The sequence below is a fragment of the Salvelinus fontinalis genome, unplaced genomic scaffold, assembly GCF_029448725.1.
Source record: "Salvelinus fontinalis isolate EN_2023a unplaced genomic scaffold, ASM2944872v1 scaffold_0595, whole genome shotgun sequence".
NCBI classification, from domain to species: Eukaryota; Metazoa; Chordata; class Actinopteri; order Salmoniformes; family Salmonidae; genus Salvelinus; species Salvelinus fontinalis.
The window spans coordinates 40,491-65,943 of record NW_026600804.1 but is presented as its reverse complement, the minus strand read 5'-3'; the positions used below and the strand labels follow the sequence as shown (position 1 = coordinate 65,943).

General features: G+C 42.7%; 1 protein-coding gene across 1 annotated transcript; it reads left to right on the top strand.

Annotated features, from left to right (window-relative positions):
- The first annotated feature begins 245 nt into the window (after positions 1 to 245).
- LOC129846599 (potassium voltage-gated channel subfamily G member 4-like) lies at positions 246 to 20,724 on the top strand. The gene is made up of 6 exons (XM_055914544.1): positions 246 to 509; positions 3,958 to 4,290; positions 4,837 to 4,946; positions 9,447 to 9,585; positions 10,508 to 10,730; positions 15,240 to 20,724. Exons 1-6 carry the CDS (start codon positions 321 to 323, stop codon positions 15,974 to 15,976), a joined length of 1,731 nt encoding a protein of 576 aa, XP_055770519.1. The 5' UTR covers positions 246 to 320; the 3' UTR covers positions 15,977 to 20,724.
- The last annotated feature ends 4,729 nt before the right edge of the window (positions 20,725 to 25,453 follow it).

Sequence of the window (25,453 nt, the reverse complement as noted above, 5' to 3'; positions counted from 1 at the left end):
ATTCCAGATGTCCTGCTTATTCCCTCCTGATTCCAGATGTGCTGCTTATTCCCTCCTGATTCCAGATGTGCTGCTTATTCCCTCCTGATTCCGGGAGTCTTCAAACCGGGGTTTCTGGAAAACTTGGGTCTTTTGTAAAAGTTACCAGTATTTTGCAATATCTTTAAAGTGAAAGGTTTTTTCGAGAGCTAGTACACGTCTTCAGGTGTCAAGCTAAGTTATTCATCCAACAGCCTTGGTTCCTGTCTTCCCAGGTCCGTGGCCCAGGTCCGTGGCACTCTTCCTGACCACCTGACCACACACACCGTCCCAATGCCACCATGCCCATCATCAGCAACGCTAACCATGACTTCACCAACTACTCGGTCAGCAGCGACAACAGCAGCCTGGACCGCTTCTTCACAGAGATCCCAGAGACAGAGACAGTCAAGGGAGTGTACTATCAGCGCGCCCAGCTGCACCGCAACAACCCCGACGGGGCCTGGCCATCTATCGACCACACCCTGCAGGTACTACTACTACTACAGCTACTACTACTACTAGTAGTACTACTGCTACTACTACTACTACTACTACTACTACTATTAGTACTACTGATACTACTACTACTACTACAGCTACTACTACTACTAGTAGTACTACTGCTACTACTACTACTACTACTACTACTACTATTAGTACTACTGATACTACTACTACTACTACTACAGCTACTACTACTACTAGTAGTACTACTGCTACTACTACTACTACTACTACTACTATTAGTACTACTGCTACTACTACTACTACAGCTACTACTACTACTACTACTAGTACTACTGCTACTACTACTATTATTAGTACTACTACTACTACTACTACTACTACTACTATTAGTACTAGTGCTACTACTACTACTACTACTACTACTACTACTACTACTACTACTAATACTACTACTACTACTACTACTACTACTACAGCTACTGCTACTACTAGTAGTACTACTGCTACTACTACTACTATTAGTACTACTGCTACTACTACTACTACTATTAGTACTACTGCTACTACTACTACTACTACTACTACTACAGCTACTACTACTAGTAGTACTACTGCTACTACTACTACTATTAGTACTACTGCTACTACTACTACTACTACTACTACTACTACTACTACTACTACTACTACTACTACTATTAGTACTACTGCTACTACTACTACTACTACTACTACTACTACTACTACTACTACTACTACTACTACTACTACTACTATTAGTACTACTGCTACTACTACTACTACTACAGCTACTACTACTACTATTAGTACTACTGCTACTACTACTACTACTATTCCTACTACTAATACTACCACTACTGCTATTACTGCTTCTACTACTACCACTGCTACTACTACTACTACAACTACTACTACTACTATTCCTACTACTACTACTACCACTGCTACTTCTACTGCTACTACCACTGCTACTACTACTATCACTGCTACCACTATTACTACTACTACTACTACTACCACTGCTACTACTGCTACTATTTCTGCTTCTACTAATTCTACTACTACTACTAATAGTAATAGTAATATAACAAATAACAATACCAATGATATCAATAATATTAACAGTACTAATACTATAATAATATACTAATAATAACACTAATAATACTAATAATATAATAATAGTAATAATACAATTATAATAACAATATTTGAATAATAATAATAGTAATATAATAATACTACTAGTAATAATATAATAATAATAGTAATAATAATATTATAATAATACTAGTAGTATAATAATACTACCAGTAATAATAATAATAATAATAATAATATAATAATAATAGTAATATAATAGTAATATTAAAATAATAATAGTAAAAATATAATATAATAATAATAGTAATATAATAATATAATGATAATAATAGTAATATAATAATATAATGATAATAATAGTAATATAATAATATAATACAATAATAATAGTAATATAATAATATAATGATAATAATAGTAATATAATAATATAATACAATAATAATAGTAATATAATAATATAATACAATAATAGTAGTAATATAATAATATAATATAATAATAGTAATATAATAATATAATACAATAATAGTAGTAGTATAATAATATAATGATAATAATAGTAATATAATAATATAATATAATAATAATAGTAATATAATAATATAATGATAATAATAGTAATATAATAATATAATGATAATAATAGTAATATAATAATATAATACAATAATAGTAGTAATATAATAATATAATGATAATAATAGTAATATAATAATATGATACAATAATAATAATAATAATATAATAATAATAATAATATAATAATATAATGATAATAATAATAATATAATAATAATAATAATATAATAATAATAGTAATATAATAATATAATGATAATAATAGTAGTAATATAATAATATAATGACAATAATAGTAGTAATATAATAATATAATGATAATAATAGTAATATAATAATATAATGATAATAATAGTAATATAATAATATAATGATAATAATAGTAATAATAGTAGTAATATAATACAATAATAATAGTAATATAATAATATAATACAATAATAATAGTAATTATAGTAATAATATAATACAATAATAATAGTAATATAATAATATAGTGATAATAATAGTAATATAATAATATAATGATAGTAGTAATATAATAATGTAATAATAATTTAATAATAATAATACTAGTAATATAATAATAATAATATAATAATATAATAACATAGTAATAATAATAATAATAGTAATAATAATAACAATAATAATATAATACTAATAATAGTAATATAATAAGAATAATAGTAATAATACAATTATAATAATATAGTAATAATAATAATATAATAATATAATAACATAGTAATAATAATAATAATAGTAATAATAATAACAATAATAATATAATACTAATAATAGTAATATAATAAGAATAATAGTAATAATACAATTATAATAATATAGTAATAATAATATAATAATATAGTAATAATAATATAATAGTAATACAATATAATAATAATAATATAATAATAACATTATATTATATTACATTTAGAAGATGCCTTTATCCAAAGCAACTCAGTCATTTTTGACATATAGAAACATGAATGTAATAACATGTATTCAATAGTTATGAAGCTCATATTGACTAACTGTCAAGGGAATTAAATAATTCCTCTATGTACTCATTAATTAAAATCAATCTGTCTATTTCTAAGTATTTGTAAGATACTTATTAACATAAAATAGACAGGGCACATAAAAATATGATAATTTATTAATTTATTAAAATTAGATAATAGTATTTATTCTCGGAGCACGCTCCCATTTAACCATAAACAACAGTTTATATACAAAATATGACGTCATTGGTTACAGAATAAATCTCCTCCTCTTAACCAAGATAAAACAGGTTCGAAAGTTCATTCCAACTCACCAGCGCACACACGTGACACACAATATCAGTTATTCTCCTGAAGGCTCACTATAATTTATTACCACTTTAGCAGACAACTCAAGATAATGGAAGACCTAAAAAGTTACTCACTGCCTTATCTAAACATCTCAGGGCTAAGTTGTGTCAGTTCAACCATAGTTTAACAACCCTTTTTGCTTACTTTATAACCCACAGCACAAATCTCTCTGACTAAGTTGGAATGGTGTTTATTATGTTTTAATTCCTCCTTGTTCATACCACATAATCCCTTCCTTATGAATTAATATTATTAATCAGAAATAATAATAACACAGTGCAGAGTTCAATTAGTTATAGTTTTACCAAAATGTAGACATTGTTTTAGTCATTATTCATAAAATTCCTAACACTAACTTAATCGATAAAACCGGATATATTTTCTGTACTCTGTTATCCAGGCCTTGATCAACGTGGGTGGTAACCGCTACACGTTCCCCTGGACCACCCTGGAGCAGTTCCCTCTCACCCGGCTTGGGCGGCTGCGTCTCTGCTCCAGCCCCGAGGACATCGCCAGGCTCTGTGACGACTACGATGAGACCCAGAGGGAGTACTTTTTCGACCGGAGCCCCACAGCGTTCCGGGTCGTCTTGAACTTCCTGGCGGCCGGGAAGCTCCGCCTCCTGCGGGAGCTGTGTGCCGTGTCACTGCACGATGAGCTGGACTACTGGGGGGTCGACCCCGCCCACATGGAACGCTGCTGCCGCCGGCGCATGTTGACACGTGTCGAGGAGGTACATTGTTTCTGTAAAGTGTTTGTTTGTTTATTTAGCGTTTATTTCACATTTATCTGACTGTTTTTCAAGGGGAACCTGGTCTAGAAGAAGGCTCCATTTATTGGGACATTTATGTGAAGTTGCCTTTATAACTAAGGCTTGATTGTGATTTTGATTGTGATCTTGATTGCGATCTTGATTGCGATTTTGATTGTGCTCGTGATTGAGATTTTGATTGCGATTTTGATTGTGATTTTGATTGTGATTTTGATTGCGATTTTGATTGCGATTTTGATTGTGATTTTGATTGTGATCTTGATTGTGATCTTGATTGTGATTTTGATTGCGATTTTGATTGTGATCTTGATTGCGATTTCGATTGCGATTTCGATTGCGATCTTGATTGCGATTTTGATTGTGATCTTGATTGTGATCTTGATTGTGATTTCGATTGCGATCTTGATTGTGATTTTGATTGTGCTCGTGATTGAGATCTCGATTGTGATCTTGATTGTTATTTTGATTGTGATCTTGACTGTGATCTCGACTGTGATTTTGATTGAGGTGGCGGAGCGTGAGCGTAAGGAGGAGGAGTGGAGACAGAGGAGGATGAAGCTACAGAGGCTCCCCTTGTTGGCTGAGACGGAGACGGGCTACCGCAGGCTGATGAGCAGGTAGAAACAGCAGGGTTAAACACGAGGTACAGATCTCGGATCAGCTTCCCCTCCTCCAATCCTAACTTTAACCATTACTGGGGAAAATGACAAACTGACCCAGGATCAGCATCTTCACCCAAGTACATGTATAACAGTGGTCGCATGGTCTGTATAACCGTGGTCACATGCTCTGTATAACAGTGGTCACATGCTCTGTATAACAGTGGTCACATGCTTTGTATAACAGTGGTCACACGGTCTGTATAACAGTGGTCACATGCTCTGTATAACAGTGGTCACATGCTCTGTATAACAGTGGTCACATGCTCTGTATAACAGTGGTCACATGGTCTGTATAACAGTGGTCACATGGTCTGTATAACAGTGGTCACATGGTCTGTATAACAGTGGTCACATGGTCTGTATAACAGTGGTCACACAGTCTGTATAACAGTGGTCACATGGTCTGTATAACAGTGGGCACATGTTCTGTATAACAGTGGTCACATGCTTTGTATAACAGTGGTCACATGGTCTGTATAACAGTGGTCACACGGTCTGTATAACAGTGGTCACACACTCTGTATAACAGTGGTCACATGGTCTGTATAACAGTGGTCACATGGTCTGTATAACAGTGGTCACATGCTCTGTATAACAGTGGTCACACGCTCTGTATAACAGTGGTCACACGGTCTGTATAACAGTGGTCACATGGTCTGTATAACAGTGGTCACACACTCTGTATAACAGTGGTCACATGGTCTGTATAACAGTGGTCACATGGTCTGTATAACAGTGGTCACATGTTCTGTATAACAGTGGTCACATGCTTTGTATAACAGTGGTCACATGGTCTGTATAACAGTGGTCACACGCTCTGTATAACAGTGGTCACACGGTCTGTATAACAGTGGTCACATGCTCTGTATAACAGTGGTCACATGCTCTGTATAACAGTGGTCACACGCTCTGTATAACAGTGGTGTCACGATCGTGTGGTGGATTGACGGACCAAAACGCAGCTTTAGGAAAATAAGCCATCTCCTTTTTATTAACGAAGAAGGCACACGAAACAAAAACACTTAAACACTAAACAAAACAAGAAAACGATCGTGAAGCTAAACAACGATGTGCACACACTGGCTACAAACGTATCACATAGACAACTACTCACATAGAATGAAAGCCTATGGCTACCCTAAATAAGGCTCCCAATCAGAGACAACCGAAATCAGCTGTCTCTAATTGGGAACTCATTCAGGTAACCATAGACTCTCCTAGATAACTAAACATACATAGACAACGCTAGACATCTGAACTCAACACAAACCCATATACTACACCCAATAACCCCTTTACCATAGAAACACCCAAAACCAACAAAACACAAACATTCCCCATGTCACACCCTGACCTAACTAAAATAATAAAGAAAACAAAGAATACTAAGGCCAGGGCGTGACATAACCCCCCCCTTAAGGTGCGAACTCCGGGCGCACCATAAACCAGTCTAGGGGAGGGTCTGGGTGGGCTTCCATCCACGGTGGCGGCTCCGGCTCTGGTCGTGGTCCCCACGTCACCACAGTCCCTAACCGCCTCCTTAGCTTCCTCCAAAAGACCCCCCTCCACATTAACCCCACTGCATTAAGGGGCAGTTCCGGACTAAGGGGCAGCTCCGGACTAAGGGGCAGTACCAGGGTAAGGGGCAGTACCAGGGTCAGGGGCAGCTCCGAACTAAGGGGCAGTACCAGGGTAAGGGACAGCACCAGGATAAGGGGCAGCACCAGGCTGAGGGACTGCAGCTCCGGACTGAGGGACTGCAGCTCCGGACTGAGGGACGGCCCATGGCTGGCTGACGGATCTGGCTGCTCATGGCTGGCTGACGGATCTGGCTGCTCATGGCTAGCTGACGGATCTGGCTGCTCATGGCTAGCTGACGGATCTGGCTGCTCATGGCTAGCTGACGGATCTGGCTGCTCATGGCTAGCTGACGGATCTGGCTGCTCATGGCTAGCTGACGGATCTGGCTGCTCATGGCTAGCTGACGGATCTGGCTGCTCATGGCTAGCTGACGGATCTGGCTGCTCATGGCTGGCTGACGGATCTGGCTGCTCATGGCTAGCTGACGGATCTGGCTGCTCATGGCTAGCTGACGGATCTGGCTGCTCATGGCTGGCTGACTGATCTGGCTGCTCATGGCTGGCTGACTGATCTGGCTGCTCCTGTCTGATTGGCGGCTCTGGCTGATCCTGTCTGGTTGGCGGCTCTGGCAGATCCTGTCTGACGGACGGCTCTAGCGGCTCCTGTCTGGCTGGCGGCTCTAGCGACTCCTGTCTGGCGGACGGCTCAGTAGGCTCATGGCAGACGGGCGGCTTTGCAGGCTCATGGCAGACGGGCGGCTTTGCAGGCTCATGGCAGACGGATGGCTCAGATGGCGCTGGGGAGACGGATGGCTCAGATGGCGCTGGGGAGACGGATGGCTCAGATGGCGCTGGGGAGACGGATGGCTCAGATGGCGCTTGGCAGACGGGCAGTTCAGTCATCGCTGTGCAGACGGCAGACTCCTGCCGGCTGAGGCGCACTGTAGGCCTAGTGCGTGGTGCCGGGACTGGTGGCACCGGGCTGAGGACACGCATCTCAGGGCTAGTGCGGGGAGCAGCAACAGGACGCACAGGACTCTGGGGACACACAGGAGGCTTGGTGCGTGGTTTAGGCACTGGTGGTAAAGGGCTGGAGACACGCACCATATAGCTAGTGCGTGGAGGAGGCACTGGTGGTACTGGGTTGGGGCGGGGAGGTGGCGCCGGAAATACCGGACCGTGCAGGCGTACTGGCTCCCTTGAACGCCGAGCCTGCCCAACCCTACCTGGTTGTATGCTCCCCGTCGCCTGACCAGTGCGGGGAGGTGGAATAACCCGCACCGGCCTATGTAGGCGAACCGGGGACACCATGCGTAAGGCTGGTGCCATGTACGCCGGCCCGAGGAGACGCACTGGTGACCAGATGCGTTGGGCCGGCTTCATGACATACGGCTCAACGCTCAGTCTAGCCCGGCCGATACGTGGAGCTGAAATGTACCGAACCGGGCTATGCACGCGTACAGGAGACACCGTGCGCTCTACTGCGTAACACGGTGTCTGCCCGTACTCTCGCTCTCCACGGTAAGTACAGGGAGTAGGCGCAGGTTTCCTACCTGACTTCGCCACACTCCCTTTAAGGCCCCCCCCAAGAAATTTTTGGGTTGTACTCACGGGCTTCCAGCCTTGTCTCCGTGCTGCCTCCTCATATAGCCTCCTCTCGGCTTTAGCTGCCTCCAGCTCTTCACGAGGAAGGCGATATTCTCCCGGTTGTGCCCACGGCCCCTTACCATCCAGTATCTCCTCCCATGTCCACGAATCCTGTGTAGGTGGGTCCTGTTGCCGCTTTCCATGCCGCTTGGTCCTGTATTGGTGAGTAGTTCTGTCACGATCGTGTGGTGGTTTGACGGACCAAAACGCAGCTTTAGGAAAATAAGCCATCTCCTTTTTATTAACAAAGAAGGCACACGAAACAAAAACACTTAAACACTAAACAAAACAAGAAAACGATCGTGAAGCTAAACAACGATGTGCACACACTGGCTACAAACGTATCACATAGACAACTACTCACATAGAATGAAAGCCTATGGCTACCCTAAATAAGGCTCCCAATCAGAGACAACCGAAATCAGCTGTCTCTAATTGGGAACTCATTCAGGTAACCATAGACTCTCCTAGATAACTAAACATACATAGACAACGCTAGACATCTGAACTCAACACAAACCCATATACTACACCCAATAACCCCTTTACCATAGAAACACCCAAAACCAACAAAACACAAACATTCCCCATGTCACACCCTGACCTAACTAAAATAATAAAGAAAACAAAGAATACTAAGGCCAGGGCGTGACAAGTGGTCACACACTCTGTATAACAGTGGTCACATGGTCTGTATAACAGTGGTCACATGGTCTGTATAACAGTGGTCACACACTCTGTATAACAGTGGTCACATGGTCTGTATAACAGTGGTCACATGGTATGTATAACAGTGGTCACATGGTCTGTATAAGAGTGGTCACATGGTCTGTATAACAGTGGTCACACGCTCTGTATAACAGTGGTCACACGGTCTGTATAACAGTGGTCACATGGTCTGTATAACAGTGGTCACATGGTCTGTATAACAGTGGTCACATGCTCTGTATAACAGTGGTCACATGCTCAAAGACTGACGAGGGACAGAGGGCTTTCTTTCTCTTGTTGTTTGTTCAGGAGACAAACTGAGAAGACGTAACACAGTTCCCTATCAGTCAATGCACTGATCTGGCGAGCACGATCCCAATAGCTGTGTCCTTCCTTAAGAGAACAGTAGTTATACTCATAACTTTACGTTATGTCTTCATGAATTTGTAAGACAACAGGATCTGTAAACAAGATCTCCAACAAAAAGGGTAAAAAAATATGATTTTTTTCTAACTCACAGGTTGAGAGAGGTGGTGGAGAACCCCCACTCTGGCTTGGCAGGGAAGATGTTTGCCTGCTTCTCTGTGATCATGGTAGCTGTGACAGTCATCAGCCTCTGTATCAGCACCATGCCGGATCTACGCCAAGAGGAGAGCAACGTAAGTGGAACATAACCACTGAGCTAAAGCCCAGGGCTTAGCTTGGGGGAGCTAATACAAGTCTTCCGGGTGCAAGGAACCTACTAAAATATGCAATGTCCTTCTTAAACCAAGCTTTGTTGGGGGAAAAAAGGGTACATTTCTCGGCAATTGTAGTTTGTTTCAGTCTCCATGTCTTTTCCCCATATCTAAATGCTATTACAACCACTCTTCATCTTAATAATTTATTTATCTTTCTTCTCTCTGTCTGTCTCTCTCTCTCTCACTCTCTCTCCCTATTCTCTCTCTCTCCCTATTCTCGCTCTGTCTCTCTGTCTCTCTGTCTCTCTGTCTCTCTGTCTCTCTGTCTCTCTGTCTCTCTGTCTCTCTGTCTCTCTGTCTCTCTGTCTCTCTGTCTCTCTGTCTCTGTCTCTCTGTCTCAATTCAATTCAATTCAATTCAAGGGGCTTTATTGGCATGGGAAACATGTGTTAACATTGCCAAAGCAAATGAGGTAGACAATACACAAAAGTGAAACAAACAAAACGAATTAACAGTAAACATTACACATACAGAAGTTTCAAAACAATAAAGACATTATGAGTGTCATATTAAATATATACAGTGTTGTAACAATGTACAAATGGTTAAAGCACAGTTAAAATAAGTAAGCATAAATATGGGTTGTATTTACAATGGTCTCTCTGTCTCTCTGTCTCTCTGTGTCACTCTGTCTCTCTCTGTCACTCTGTCACTCTGTCACTCTGTCTCTGTCTCTGTCTCTCTCTGACACTCTCCCTGTCTGTCTGTCTGTCTGTCTGTCTGTCTGTCTGTCTGTCTGTCTCTCTCTCTCTCTCTCTCTCTCTCTCTGTCTCTCTCTCTCTCTCTCTTCTCTCTCCCCTCTCCCGCTCTCCCTCTCTCCCCTCTCCCTCTTCGTCTCCAGGGCGAGTGTTCCCAGAAGTGTCGTAACATGTTTGTTGTGGAGACGGTCTGCGTAGCGTGGTTCTCCTTGGAGTTCCTGCTGCGGTTCCTCCATGCTCCATCCAAACTAGAATTTGCCCGCGGGCCCCTGAACATCATTGATGCCGTGGCCATCCTACCCTACTACATCTCTCTGGTGGTGGTGGAAAACAACACGACTCTGGAGGATGGCAGTGCAGGGGCAGGTGGAACAAACATATTCATTATCATATTTTTGGGGGGGTGAACAATTGTTTTGTATGAATTCACTTTATTAATTACACTCAATGAGAATTATAGTAGGATAATCTGGACAACAGTGTTACATTTACATTTAAGTCATTTAGCAGACGCTCTTATCCAGAGCGACTTACAAATTGGTGCATTCACCTTATGACATCCAGTGGAACAGCCACTTTACAATAGTGCATCTAAATCTTTTAAGGGGGGGGGGGCAGAAGGATTGCTTTATCCTATCCTAGGTATTCCTTAAAGAGGTGGGGTTTCAGGTGTCTCCGGAAGGTGGTGATTGACTCCGCTGTCCTGGCGTCGTGAGGGAGTTTGTTCCACCATTGGGGTGCCAGAGCAGCGAACAGTTTTGACTGGGCTGAGCGGGAACTGTACTTCCTCAGTGGTAGGGAGGCGAGCAGGCCAGAGGTGGATGAACGCAGTGCCCTTGTTTGGGTGTAGGGCCTGATCAGAGCCTGAAGGTACTGAGGTGCCGTTCCCCTCACAGCTCCGTAGGCAAGCACCATGGTCTTGTAGCGGATGCGAGCTTCAACTGGAAGCCAGTGGAGAGAGCGGAGGAGCGGGGTGACGTGAGAGAACTTGGGAAGGTTGAACACCAGACGGGCTGCGGCGTTCTGGATGAGTTGTAGGGGTTTAATGGCACAGGCAGGGAGCCCAGCCAACAGCGAGTTGCAGTAATCCAGACGGGAGATGACAAGTGCCTGGATTAGGACCTGCGCCGCTTCCTGTGTGAGGCAGGGTCGTACTCTGCGGATGTTGTAGAGCATGAACCTACAGGAACGGGCCACCGCCTTGATGTTAGTTGAGAACGACAGGGTGTTGTCCAGGATCACGCCAAGGTTCTTAGCGCTCTGGGAGGAGGACACAATGGAGTTGTCAACCGTGATGGCGAGATCATGGAACGGGCAGTCCTTCCCCGGGAGGAAGAGCAGCTCCGTCTTGCCGAGGTTCAGCTTGAGGTGGTGATCCGTCATCCACACTGATATGTCTGCCAGACATGCAGAGATGCGATTCGCCACCTGGTCATCAGAAGGGGGAAAGGAGAAGATTAATTGTGTGTCGTCTGCATAGCAATGATAGGAGAGACCATGTGAGGTTATGACAGAGCCAAGTGACTTGGTGTATAGCGAGAATAGGAGAGGGCCTAGAACAGAGCCCTGGGGGACAGTGTTATAATGGGGTTAGCTATAGCTAGGCTAGTGTAGCGCACCAGTGTTATAATGGTGTTAGCTATAGCTAGGTTAGTGTAGCACAACGGTGTTATAATGGGGTTAGCTATAGCTAGCTAGGTTAGTGTGGCACAACAGTGTTATAATGGTGTTAGCTATAGCTAGGCTAGTGTAGCACAACGGTGTTATAATGGGGTTAGCTATAGCTAGCTAGGTTAGTGTAGCACAACAGTGTTATAATGGGGTTAGCTATAGCTAGCTAGGTTAGTGTAGCACAACAGTGTTATAATGGGGTTAGCTATAGCTAGCTTCGTTAGTGTAGCACAACAGTGTTATAATGGGGTTAGCTATAGCTAGCTAGGTTAGTGTAGCACAACAGTGTTATAATGGGGTTAGCTATAGCTAGCTAGGTTAGTGTAGCACAACAGTGTTATAATGGGGTTAGCTATAGCTAGGTTAGTGTGGCACAACAGTGTTATAATGGGGTTAGCTATAGCTAGCTAGGCTAGTGTAGCACAACAGTGTTATAATGGGGTTAGCTATAGCTAGCTAGGTTAGTGTGGCACAACAGTGTTATAATGGGGTTAGCTATAGCTAGGTTAGTGTGGCACAACAGTGTTATAATGGGGTTAGCTATAGCTAGGTTAGTGTGGCACAACAGTGTTATAATGGGGTTAGCTTTAGCTAGCTAGGTTAGTGTGGCACAACAGTGTTATAATGGGGTTAGCTATAGCTAGCTAGGCTAGTGTAGCACAACAGTGTTATAATGGGGTTAGCTATAGCTAGGTTAGTGTGGCACAACAGTGTTATAATGGGGTTAGCTATAGCTAGGTTAGTGTGGCACAACAGTGTTATAATGGGGTTAGCTATAGCTAGGTTAGTGTAGCACAACAGTGTTATAATGGGGTTAGCTATAGCTAGGTTAGTGTGGCACAACAGTGTTATAATGGGGTTAGCTATAGCTAGCTAGGCTAGTGTAGCACAACAGTGTTATAATGGGGTTAGCTATAGCTAGGTTAGTGTGGCGCAACAGTGTTATAATGGGGTTAGCTATAGCTAGCTAGGCTAGTGTAGCACAACAGTGTTATAATGGGGTTAGCTATAGCTAGGTTAGTGTGGCACAACAGTGTTATAATGGGGTTAGCTATAGCTAGCTAGGTTAGTGTAGCACAACAGTGTTATAATGGGGTTAGCTATAGCTAGGTTAGTGTAGCACAACAGTGTTATAATGGGGTTAGCTATAGCTAGGTTAGTGTAGCACAACAGTGTTATAATGGGGTTAGCTATAGCTAGGTTAGTGTAGCACAACAGTGTTATAATGGGGTTAGCTATAGCTAGGCTAGTGTAGCACAACAGTGTTATAATGGTGTTAGCTATAGCTAGGTTAGTGTAGCACAACAGTGTTATAATGGGGTTAGCTATAGCTAGCTAGTTTAGTGTGGCACAACAGTGTTATAATGGGGTTAGCTATAGCTAGGTTAGTGTGGCACAACAGTGTTATAATGGGGTTAGCTATAGCTAGGTTAGTGTAGCACAACAGTGTTATAATGGGGTTAGCTATAGCTAGCTAGGCTAGTGTAGCACAACAGTGTTATAATGGGGTTAGCTATAGCTAGGTTAGTGTGGCACAACAGTGTTATAATGGGGTTAGCTATAGCTAGCTAGGTTAGTGTAGCACAACAGTGTTAGAATGGTGTTAGCTATAGCTAGGTTAGTGTGGCACAACAGTGTTATAATGGGGTTAGCTATAGCTAGCTAGGTTAGTGTAGCACAACAGTGTTATAATGGGGTTAGCTATAGCTAGCTAGGTTAGTGTAGCACAACAGTGTTAGAATGGTGTTAGCTATAGCTAGGTTAGTGTGGCACAACAGTGTTATAATGGGGTTAGCTATAGCTAGGTTAGTGTAGCACAACAGTGTTATAATGGGGTTAGCTATAGCTAGCTAGGTTAGTGTAGCACAACAGTGTTAGAATGGTGTTAGCTATAGCTAGGTTAGTGTGGCACAACAGTGTTATAATGGGGTTAGCTATAGCTAGCTAGGTTAGTGTAGCACAACAGTGTTATAATGGGGTTAGCTATAGCTAGCTAGGTTAGTGTAGCACAACAGTGTTAGAATGGTGTTAGCTATAGCTAGGTTAGTGTGGCACAACAGTGTTATAATGGGGTTAGCTATAGCTAGCTAGGTTAGTGTAGCACAACAGTGTTATAATGGTGTTAGCTATAGCTAGGTTAGTGTAGCACAACAGTGTTATAATGGGGTTAGCTATAGCTAGGTTAGTGTGGCACAACAGTGTTATAATGGGGTTAGCTATAGCTAGGTTAGTGTGGCACAACAGTGTTATAATGGGGTTAGCTATAGCTAGGTTAGTGTGGCACAACAGTGTTATAATGGGGTTAGCTATAGCTAGGTTAGTGTGGCACAACAGTGTTAGAATGGTGTTAGCTATAGCTAGGCTAGTGTAGCACAACAGTGTTAGAATGGTGTTAGCTATAGCTAGGTTAGTGTAGCACAACAGTGTTAGAATGGTGTTAGCTATAGCTAGGCTAGTGTGGCACAACGGTGATATAATGGGGTTAGCTATAGCTAGCTAGGCTAGTGTAGCACAACAGTGTTATTTTTTTATTTCACCTTTATTTAACCAGGTAGGCTAGTTGAGAACAAGTTCTAATTTGCAACTGTGACCTGGCCAAGACAAAGCATAACAATTCGACACATACAACACAGTTGTTACACATGGAGTAAACAAAACATACAGTCAATAACACAGTAGAAGTCTATATACAATGTGAGCAAATGAGGTGAGATAAGGGAGGTAAAGGCAAAGAAAAGGCCATGGTGGCGAAGTAAATACAATTTTTAGATCCTGTAGGAAGGGATCTGTCCAGGAGAAGGTGATCAGTAGAGTCAGGTGTGTTAGATCCTGTAGGAAGGGATCTGTCCAGGAGAAGGTGATCACTAGAATCAGGTGTGTTAGATCCTGTAGGAGGGGATCTGTCCAGGAGAAGGTGATCAGTAGAGTCAGGTGTGTTAGATCCTGTAGGAAGGGATATGTCCAGGAGAAGGTGATCACTAGAATCAGGTGTGTTAGATCCTGTAGGAGGGGATCTGTCCAGGAGAAGGTGATCAGTAGAATCAGGTGTGTTCAGATCCTGTAGGAAGGGATCTGTCCAGGAGAATGGTTGGCAAGCCCTGAAATAGAAACTACTGTATATTGCATTAACTATTCAACCTGTTCCTGGATATCAACAACCTACCATATTAAGCAACATTGTGTACTTTCACCTCTGTTCCCCAGGTAGGGGGTACCTGGACAAGCTGGGTCTGGTCCTGCGTCTGATGCGTGCATTACGTATCCTGTACGTGATGCGGCTGGCGCGCCACTCCCTGGGCCTCCAGACCCTGGGCCTGACCATGCAGCGCAGCACCCAAGAGTTCAGCCTCCTCCTGCTCTTCATCACCGTCGGCATGGCCCTCTTCTCTCCCATGGTGCACCTGGCCGAGAGCGAGCTGGCGCCCAACGCCGCCACCGCGCCCCAGCACAGCTTCAGCAGCATCCCAGCTTCCTATTGGTGGGCCATCATCTCCATGACGACCGTGGGCTACGGGGACATGGTGCCGAGGAGCATCCCGGGTCAGGTGGTTGCGCTGAGCAGCATCCTGAGTGGAATTCTCATCATGGCGTTTCCTGCTACTTCCATCTTCCACATGTTCTCCAGGAGCTACCAGGAGCTGAAGCTGGAGCACGAGAGGCTGTGGAAGGAGGAGACGGGGGCCGCTCTGGCCGCCGACAACCTGGAGAACAGGAGGGAAAGGGAGGCGGAGAGGGAGGCGGAAGTAGAGGTGAAGGCGGAAGCTGTCGCGGAAACGGACAGCTACTGGCCCAGACGCCAAGACTTTGTGGAGTCTCTGTGCCAGTCCCTTGGAGGAGGGAACGGAGGGATGACAGAGGGGCAGCAGGCTACGCTCCCGGCTGGGGGGAACAGAGAGATGACAGAGGGGCAGCAGGCTACGCTCCCGGCTGCAGCATTCTGATCTGAAGAAGGATACCAGACCTGATGCTTACTCCGACACTGTAAAAAGTGGGATGACACTGTTGTTCGTCTGAATTGCTTTTTCTGATTGGTATAATAGAAAATTAGGCTTTGGTTCGTTCAACTTGTTCTATGCTATTTGTCTGAAATCAAATAACACATTTGAGAGATCAGTTTTCTTATTTTTTCAATATTGTCTCATCGCTGCAAATCCCCAACGGGCTCGGGAGAGGCGAAGGTGGAGTCATGCTTCCTCCGAAACATGACCCGCCAAACCACGATTCTTAACACCCGCCCGTTTAACCCAGAATGCAGCCACACCAATGTGTTAGAGGAAACACCGTTCAACTGACGTCCAGGGTCAGCCTGCAGGCACCCGGCCCACCACAAGGAGTCGCAAGAGCGCTATGAGCCAAGTAAAGCCCCACCGGCCAAACTCTCCCCTAACCCGGACGACGCTGGGCCAATTGTGCGCTGTCCTATGGTACTCCTGGCCACGGCCGGTTGCGGCACAGCCCAGTCAGCCTTAGACCACTGCTCCACTCGGCCCGGGATTTTTTTAATTGAATGAAATCGATATTCTTATTGCATAGTGGTGGGTGCAATGTAGCGGTGGCAGCCTATCAGAGAAGTTGTAGCCATGGCCTAATGGGGGGGCATGGTTTTCAGTTTGTTAATTTTGGCCACCCGTGAGAATGAATGTCATTCTAGGTAATGTGTTCTGTTTTTAAACGTTTATATGTTCACTGCCATCACTGAAGCTGAAATGATATCTGCGTAAGTACTGTGACACTAAAGAGCCTGGAAGAGTTCCCGTTGACGAGATGGACACCATTTGGTTACGATATTATATATATATACTGGTTACGGTAACCAGTAAATGTGAAAGTCTTATATAAAGAGAGTGTTTGGAGTCATTATTTCATGTTATGGAACCAACTAAATATGTCGAGTAGCCCTTTACACTCGTACCTGTATATGAATTCAAAATGGCAGATTTGGAAACTGATAAGCGCCTAAATGGGAATGCAGTGGCTGTACAGTAACATGCTATACATGACGTCAGAGCTCAGTGGCTGTACAGTAACACGCTACACATGACGTCAGAGCTCAGTGTCTGTACAGTAACACGCTATAGATGACGTCAGAGCTCAGTGGCTGTACAGTAACATGCTATACATGACGTCAGAGCTCAGTGGCTGTACAGTAACACGCTATAGATGACGTCAGAGCTCAGTGGCTGTACAGTAACATGCTATACATGACGTCAGAGCTCAGTGGCTGTACAGTAACACGCTATACATGATGTCAGAGCTCAGTGTCTGTAAAGTAACACGCTATACATGACGTCAGAGCTCAGTGGCTGTACAGTAACATGCTATACATGACGTCAGAGCTCAGTGGCTGTACAGTAACATGCTATACATGACGTCAGAGCTCAGTGGCTGTACAGTAACACGCTATACATGATGTCAGAGCTCAGTGTCTGTACAGTAACATGCTATAGATGACGTCAGAGCTCAGTGGCTGTACAGTAACACGCTATACATGACGTCAGAGCTCAGTGGCTGTACAGTAACACGCTATACATGACGTCAGAGCTCAGTGGCTGTACAGTAACACGCTACACATGACGTCAGAGCTCAGTGGCTGTACAGTAACACGCTATACATGACGTCAGAGCTCAGTGGCTGTACAGTAACATGCTATACATGACGTCAGAGCTCAGTGACTGTACAGTAACACGCTATACATGACGTCAGAGCTCAGTGGCTGTACAGTAACATGCTATACATGACGTCAGAGCTCAGTGACTGTACAGTAACACGCTATACATGACGTCAGAGCTCAGTGGCTGTACAGTAACATGCTATACATGACGTCAGAGCTCAGGGTCTGTACAGTAACATGCTATACATGACGTCAGAGCTCAGTGGCTGTACAGTAACACGCTATACATGACGTCAGAGCTCAGTGGCTGTACAGTAACACGCTACACATGACGTCAGAGCTCAGTGGCTGTACAGTAACACGCTATACATGACGTCAGAGCTCAGTGTCTGTACAGTAACATGCTATACATGACGTCAGAGCTCAGTGGCTGTACAGTAACACGCTATACATGATGTCAGAGCTCAGTGTCTGTACAGTAACATGCTATACATGATGTCAGAGCTCAGTGTCTGTACAGTAACATGCTATACATCGTCAGAGCTCAGTGGCTGTACAGTAACATGCTATACATGACGTCAGAGCTCAGGGTCTGTACAGTAACATGCTATGCATGACGTCAGAGCTCAGTGGCTGTACAGTAACATGCTATACATGATGTCAGAGCTCAGGGTCTGTACAGTAACATGCTATGCATGACGTCAGAGCTCAGTGGCTGTACAGTAACACGCTATACATGACGTCAAAGCGCAGGGTCTCTTCTGAACAGATCTGTTTTTGACTGACAGCTGTTCTGAAATTGAGCACCGCACGCGACAAGAAGTGGCCCCCATCCCTCCTACTAATTGGGCAACTTTTACCATTTTTCTGTTTTGTCTGAGTGAGGGAAATGCTGTAAATTTCGAGGACTCTATATATTTTTTAAGATTAGCCATTGAGGATTAGAATAAATACCGCTTCGCCCGTCATTCAAGTAAACCAAACACCCGTGACTCAAAATGTGTACTTCACATTTCCATATCATAGAACTCATGTCATATACAGTTGTCAACGTTTATGATCACTATGTTTGTTGTACAGTTACCAGATGACATGGGGTTATACCCTGGGTTGTCCTGAACACAATGAGCCTGTTTGATGTATTGTGAAGATTTGCTGCAGACCACGCATCTGAATGCACATCTGAATCCTTTCTATGCCACCAAAATTATGTATTTTTAGAAAAATTTAAAAATATGTATTTTTATTGAACTAGGCAAAGTCAGTTAAGAAAAATGTCTTATTTTCAATGACGGCCTAGGAACAGGGTATAACTGCCTTGTTCAGGGTTAGAACGACAGATTTTTACCTTGGGGATTCGATCCAGCAAACTTTCGGTTACTGCCCAACGCTCTAACCACTAGGCTACCTACCGCTCCACTGGAAGCCAAACACTGTAACATCGTATTTTATAATTTAGCTAGTCATGTTGGCAATAGAACAAGCTTTGAAATGATGCCCACCTGACCCAGATTCCAAATATAATGAACCGTTTTGTGATTGCGTAAACAACAACAGTAATTGTATAAAGGCAATGACGCAGGGCTGAGTTCCAAAGACAACAACTACAAGTTGGCTTGCTCTACTTCCTCAACGGCACAGCTAGGAGACCTCAAAAAGCACTTTACAGATGAAAACTCTTCTTTGACTCATAAAAGTCTATTGATATTACTTAGGAACTGTGTACAGTTTGAAGAGGTGTGTGGCCACTTGGAAACACTAAGTTAGACCTCTCACTCAAACCCTTGTCATTTTTTTAGTCTTATGTTGCACCTACCCACATTTTTACAAGAATATTCTTATCGTCATGTTACTGAATGTATCCAGAGTATTCTCAGATTTCGTTGTCAACACATGCTGCGAAAAGTACAGTAAATGTAAAATGTACATAAAATCAAGTGTAATATTTGGATTCAGTCTTGTGTCAGATTAACTGTTGTGTCCCCACCTTTTAGTCTAATCATTTCCCCATAATCTCTACTGTTCCCTTTTAGTTTCTACCGTGAGTTTCCCTATTTCTTCTGTGGGAACCATTTCAATTTAGCGCTATCCATATAGGAAAATTCCCACGAGTGTAAAGGGGTTAAAAGGAAATGTATTTACTTGAATGCAACCCAATTAAACATAGTGAAAAATCTACTTGGTACAACATGAAAAAATGGGTTGTATATATATATATATATATATCACTGTTTTTTTTATCTCCTTGATGCAATTTTCACAAGTGTGTGGTACATTTTCACAACTCTGACATGTTGACCACACCGCTCACGTCACAAAATAAATGTACACATACATGTTCTCAATCATTGCACACATGCTGCTCGCGTGCGCCAATGAGCGACTGCGTAGCCAGGCGCTAAAATTGAACTTGGTTCTACTTGTGACGCTTAATTAATGCACTGAAGTCCGGGCTCTCCCATCTCCTCATTGTATTTTAGGAGTATATACCCACGTGGGTGATTGAAAGATGAACTGACGTCCATACTCCAGTCCTTTTCGTTGTGGTAATGCACCTTAGAGTTGGTTGCCAACCGCCATATAAAGACCAAAGAAGAAGAAGCCTGAAGGAGGAGAGATCACTAGAAACAAACTCTGTTTACCCTTTTATGTGTGGATTAATTGTCAGAGTAGAGGACCTTGTGCATTTCAGGTAAAATAACAACCCAATGTTTACATCCCAGGATAAATTAGCTAGCAACAGCAAGCTAGCTAGCTGAATTGCCATAAATGTTTAATGCTTTTCGACCTCTCCCCAAATTAATATAATTGGTTCAGAGCTCGTTTTGACATTTCAACGTGCAAGTCCTGATCTCGTCTGGTGTGGGGGGGGCAAAATCAATGCTCTGGCCAGCATGTTAGTACAAAACTCAAAACAGATCATCAAAAAGACAAATCATACAGTCACTTTTTTTCACTGAACTTAATCAGTGTTTTCTAGAAATGCATGTTTCATATTGCAATACAATGCTCGTATAAAGTAATTGTCTTTCGCAATGCAATGCTCACATTACTGTTGATATGGTTCCCTCCTCTTTTGTTAAAAGACATTTTACTATTACTTAATCCGACTGCTCTTAATGGATGATCACAAATGTTTGGTAAACCTGTAGATTTGACCGTTTTGTCTACTACAGATCATGAGAACTACATAATGAAAATGTATGTCTGTAAAGTATAAACTTAAAAAGTACGATATTTACTTCAATGTTCTACTATGACGATGATTATTATGATTTTACTTCACAGTAAATAAATAAAAAATCGGATATACTGTATGTAACAAAATAAAATCTAAGTTTATTGGTCACGTACACAGATGAGCAGATGTTACAGCAGGTGCAGCGAAATGCTTGTGTTTCTAGCTCCTACACTGCAGTAATACAATATCCATACAATACCAATACTCAAATAATCCAGAAAGTCCAAAACAAGAAAGAAATGCATCCCCTATGCAGTAAATGTGTACACAAAATGGGGTTCACACTGCTTTTCTGAAATTGCATTGGCCAGTACAGTACTGTAATATATGCCATTTACATCACAGACAGGCCACACATTCTGGTATGTGACCCCAGTGGGAATTGAACCCACAGACTAGCTAAATACCGAGCTAACAAAAAACAACATCCCACAAAACTAAGGTGGCAAAACAGGCTGCCTAAGTATGATTCCCAATCAGAGACAACGATAGACAGCTGTCCCTGATTGAGAACCATACCCGGCCAAAACATAGAAATAAAGAACATAGAGTTTCCCACCCGAGTCACACCCTGACCAACCAAACATAGAGAATAAAAAGATCTCTACGGTCAGGGCATGACAAGAAGGCCCTTAAAATTGTTAACGACTCCAGCCACCCAAGTCATAAACTGTTCTCTCTGCTACCGCATGACAAGCGGTACCGATGCACCAAGTCATAGACTGTTCTCTCTGCTACCGCATGACAAGCAGTACCGATGCACCAAGTCATAGACTGTTCTCTCTGCTACCGCATGACAAGCGGTACCGATGCACCAAGTCATAGACTGTTCTCTCTGCTACCGCATGACAAGCGGTACCGATGCACCAAGTCCGGAAGCGATCCTGAACAACTTCTAGCCCCAAGCCATAAGACTGGTAAACAGTTTGTCCGGGTAGCTATTGTTTAACTATTAATCTATCTGCGTTGACCCTTTTTGCACTCTTTTGACTCATCACATACGCTGCTGTTACTGTTTATTATCTATCCTGTTGCCTTGTTACTTTACCCTTACCTATATGCACACTACCCGTTCAAAAGTCTGGGGTCACTTAGAAATGTCTTTGAAAGAAAAACACATTTTTTTGTTCATTAAAATAACATCAAATTGATCAGAAATACAGTGTAGACATTGTTAATGTTGGAAATGACTATTGTAGCTGTAAATGGAAGATTTATCACTCCTGTGTTCCAATGGCACGTTGTGTTAGCTAATCCAAGTTTATAATTTAAAAAGGCTAATTGATCATTAGAAAACCCTTTTGCAATTATTTTAGCACAGCCGAAAACTGTTGTTCTGATTAAAGAAGCAATAAAACTGTCCTTCTTTAGACTCGTTGAGTATCTGGAGCGTCAGCATTTGTGGGTTCGATTAAAGGCTCAAAATGGCCTGAAACAAAGACCTTGTTTCTGAAACTCGTCAGTCTATTCTTGTTCTGAGAAATTAAGGCTATTCCATGCGAGAAATTGCCAAGTAACTGAAGATCTCGTACAACACTATGTACTACTCCTTTCACAGAGCAGCACAAACTGGCTCTAACCAGAATAGAAAGAGGAGTGAGAGGCCCCGGTGCACAACTGAGCAAGAGGACAAATACATTAGAGTGTCTAGTTTGAGAAGCAGACGCCTCACAAGTCCTCACCCGGCAAATCCAATAAATAATACCCGCAGTCGCCTCTTCACTGTTGACGTTGAGACTGGACAGAGGAACTCTGCCTAGAAGGCCAGCATCCTGGAGTCACCTCTTCACTGTTTACGTTGAGACTGGACAGAGGAACTCTGCCTAGAAGGCCAGCATCCCGGAGTCGCCTCTTCACTGTTGAGACTGGACAGAGAGACTCTGCCTAGAAGGCCAGCATCCCGGAGTCACCTCTTCACTGTTGACGTTGAGACTGGACAGAGGAACTCTGCCTAGAAGGCCAGCATCCCGGAGTCGCCTCTTCACTGTTGATGTTGAGACTGGACAGAGAGACTCTGCCTAGAAGGCCAGCATCCCGGAGTCACCTCTTCACTGTTGACGTTGAGACTGGACAGAGGAACTCTGCCTAGAAGGCCAGCATCCCGGAGTCACCTCTTCACTGTTTCTTTAAACACTCAAGTATTTCACTGTTAGTCTTCCCCTGTTGTTTATTAAGCATGTGACAAATAATATTTGATTTGAACTCTGGTGTTTCTGGTGCCATGTCCTTACTAACTGAGCCACGTACAGGACCAGTACAATACATACGTACAATACAATACTGTAAAATACAAACACAATTACAATACAGAAGGAAGATGTATGATTGTGTCATGAAATGTGGTTAAAAGTCATGGAGAAGTCTTGAAAAATGTGTATGAACCCTGTTACGGATACAGGTATCCTGTGTGTGTATCCTGTGTGTGTATTTCGAGAGATGGGAATGTGTTGGACTACGTTAGTCGCTTCCGTGAGCGCCTACACCAAGCCTGTGGTCTTGCAAAGGAAGCTCTGTCTTCATCACAGAGGAGTATGAAAAGACACTATGATAAAGAGGCTGTTTCTCGTCCACTACAGCCAGGTGACCAAGTACTGGTGTTATGCCTGTTCCAGGATCTTCACTGTCAGCTCGTTTCTCTGGTCCTTATTTCATTGAAAAGAAATTAAGTGAAACTGACTATGTGCTTCAAACTCCTGATAGAAAACGCCAATCTCGTGTGTGCCACATTAACGTGATGAAAGCATACCACACCCGACCCATCACCCAGTTAGATAGTTCAAAAACAGAGGAAGGTACTGCTTTCTCCTCTGCTTCTACTGCTATGATAGTGGGCTGTCATATTAATGATGTTGATGGAGATGGATTAGAGTTGAGCAAATAATCAGCAGCAGTGCATTAGATTGCCCAACTCAGAAATGCTGCTGTCTCTCCAGTCAGGTCAGGCTCTGTCACGATCGTCTTGCGGTGAGAGAGAGGACCAAAACGCAGCGTGTGAAAAATACATTCTCTTTATTTAGAGAAGAGTGAAACACGAAACGAACACTTATAACAAAACTAAACAAAACAACAAACGACCGTGAAGCTACAAACGTAAGTGCAATACAAAAACTACAAACGTTCTACATAGACAATTACCCACAAACGCATAATGCCTATGGCTGCCTTAAATATGGCTCCCAATCAGAGACAAATGAAAGACAGCTGTCTCCGATTGAGAACCACTCAGGCAACCATAGACATACCTAGACACATTCACTAAACACAACCCCATACACTAAACCCAACACCCCCTTGACCATATAACCACCCAAGACTAGACAAAAACACAAACATTCCCCATGTCACACCCTGACCTAACTAAAATAATAAAGAAAACAAAGAATACTAAGGCCAGGGCGTGACAGGTTAATTTAACTGACGGACAGGCCGACGATATTGTGAGGCTACTACACAGTTTCCCATGTCTCTTTAATGACGTCCCTACTCGCACAAACGTGTTGGAACACGACATTAATGTTGGAAATGCTGCCCCTATCAAGCAACACCCATATCGTGTCAACGCTTCCAAGAGGAAGATAATGAGGGGTGAGATTTGTTGGAGAATGACCTGGCTACGCCAAGTTTAAGCCCTTGGAGTTCTCCTTGCATTCTGGTTCCTAAATCTGATGGTACGTCCAGGTTATGTACGGATTATCGAAAGGTTAATTCTGTCACAATGCCAGATTCGTTCCCGTTACCCAGACTGGATGACTGTATCGACACTATTGGAGCTGCTAAGTATGAAACTAAGTTGGACCTCTTAAAAGGTCACTGGCAGGTTCCGTTAACCTCACGTGTGTCAGGACTCGGTGCGAGAAACAGTCACTAATAATCGTCAGAACCCAGAAGATGAGGCAGACACAGCAGTACTAGAGAAGGTGGTTTTATAAAAGAACAAAATCTTCAGGCAAAGAAACTAAATCCACAATGTCCAAAAATAAAGCCAAGAGGCACAAAATGGAAATCCTCCAAAATACAAAAGAAACTCCACAAAGTGGTAAAAAACAGCAGGGAAAAACAAACCTCAAAAGACTACTCAAATAATACACAAGAACTAAACCAGAGAACCTCTGGAAAATCCAACAAGAGAAATATCTGTATAAAACAAGGCTTGGGCTGGGGCTGGGTGCTAACTTACAAACACTGAGCAAGGAACTGAGGAACACACAGGGTTTAAATACTAACAAGGGAATGACCTACAGGTGCAAACAATAATTAGAGCAAGAAAAACAAAAGGTACAAAAAAGGTGCAATGGGGACATCTAGTGACCAAAACCCGAACAGTCTTGGCCAAAACCTGACAACGTGCTTCTGAGATTTCTGCCTTTGTGACCCCAGACAACTTCCTACAGTACTCTGTCATGGCTTTTGGAATGCGGAATGCAGCAGCTACTTTCCAACGACTGGTTAACGCCGTTGTAACGGCTGTCGTCTTCCTCCTCGTCTGAGGAGGAGAAGTTTGAAGGATCAGAGGACCAATGCGCAGCGTGGTAATTGTTCATCTTATTTAATGAAGTGAACAACTCA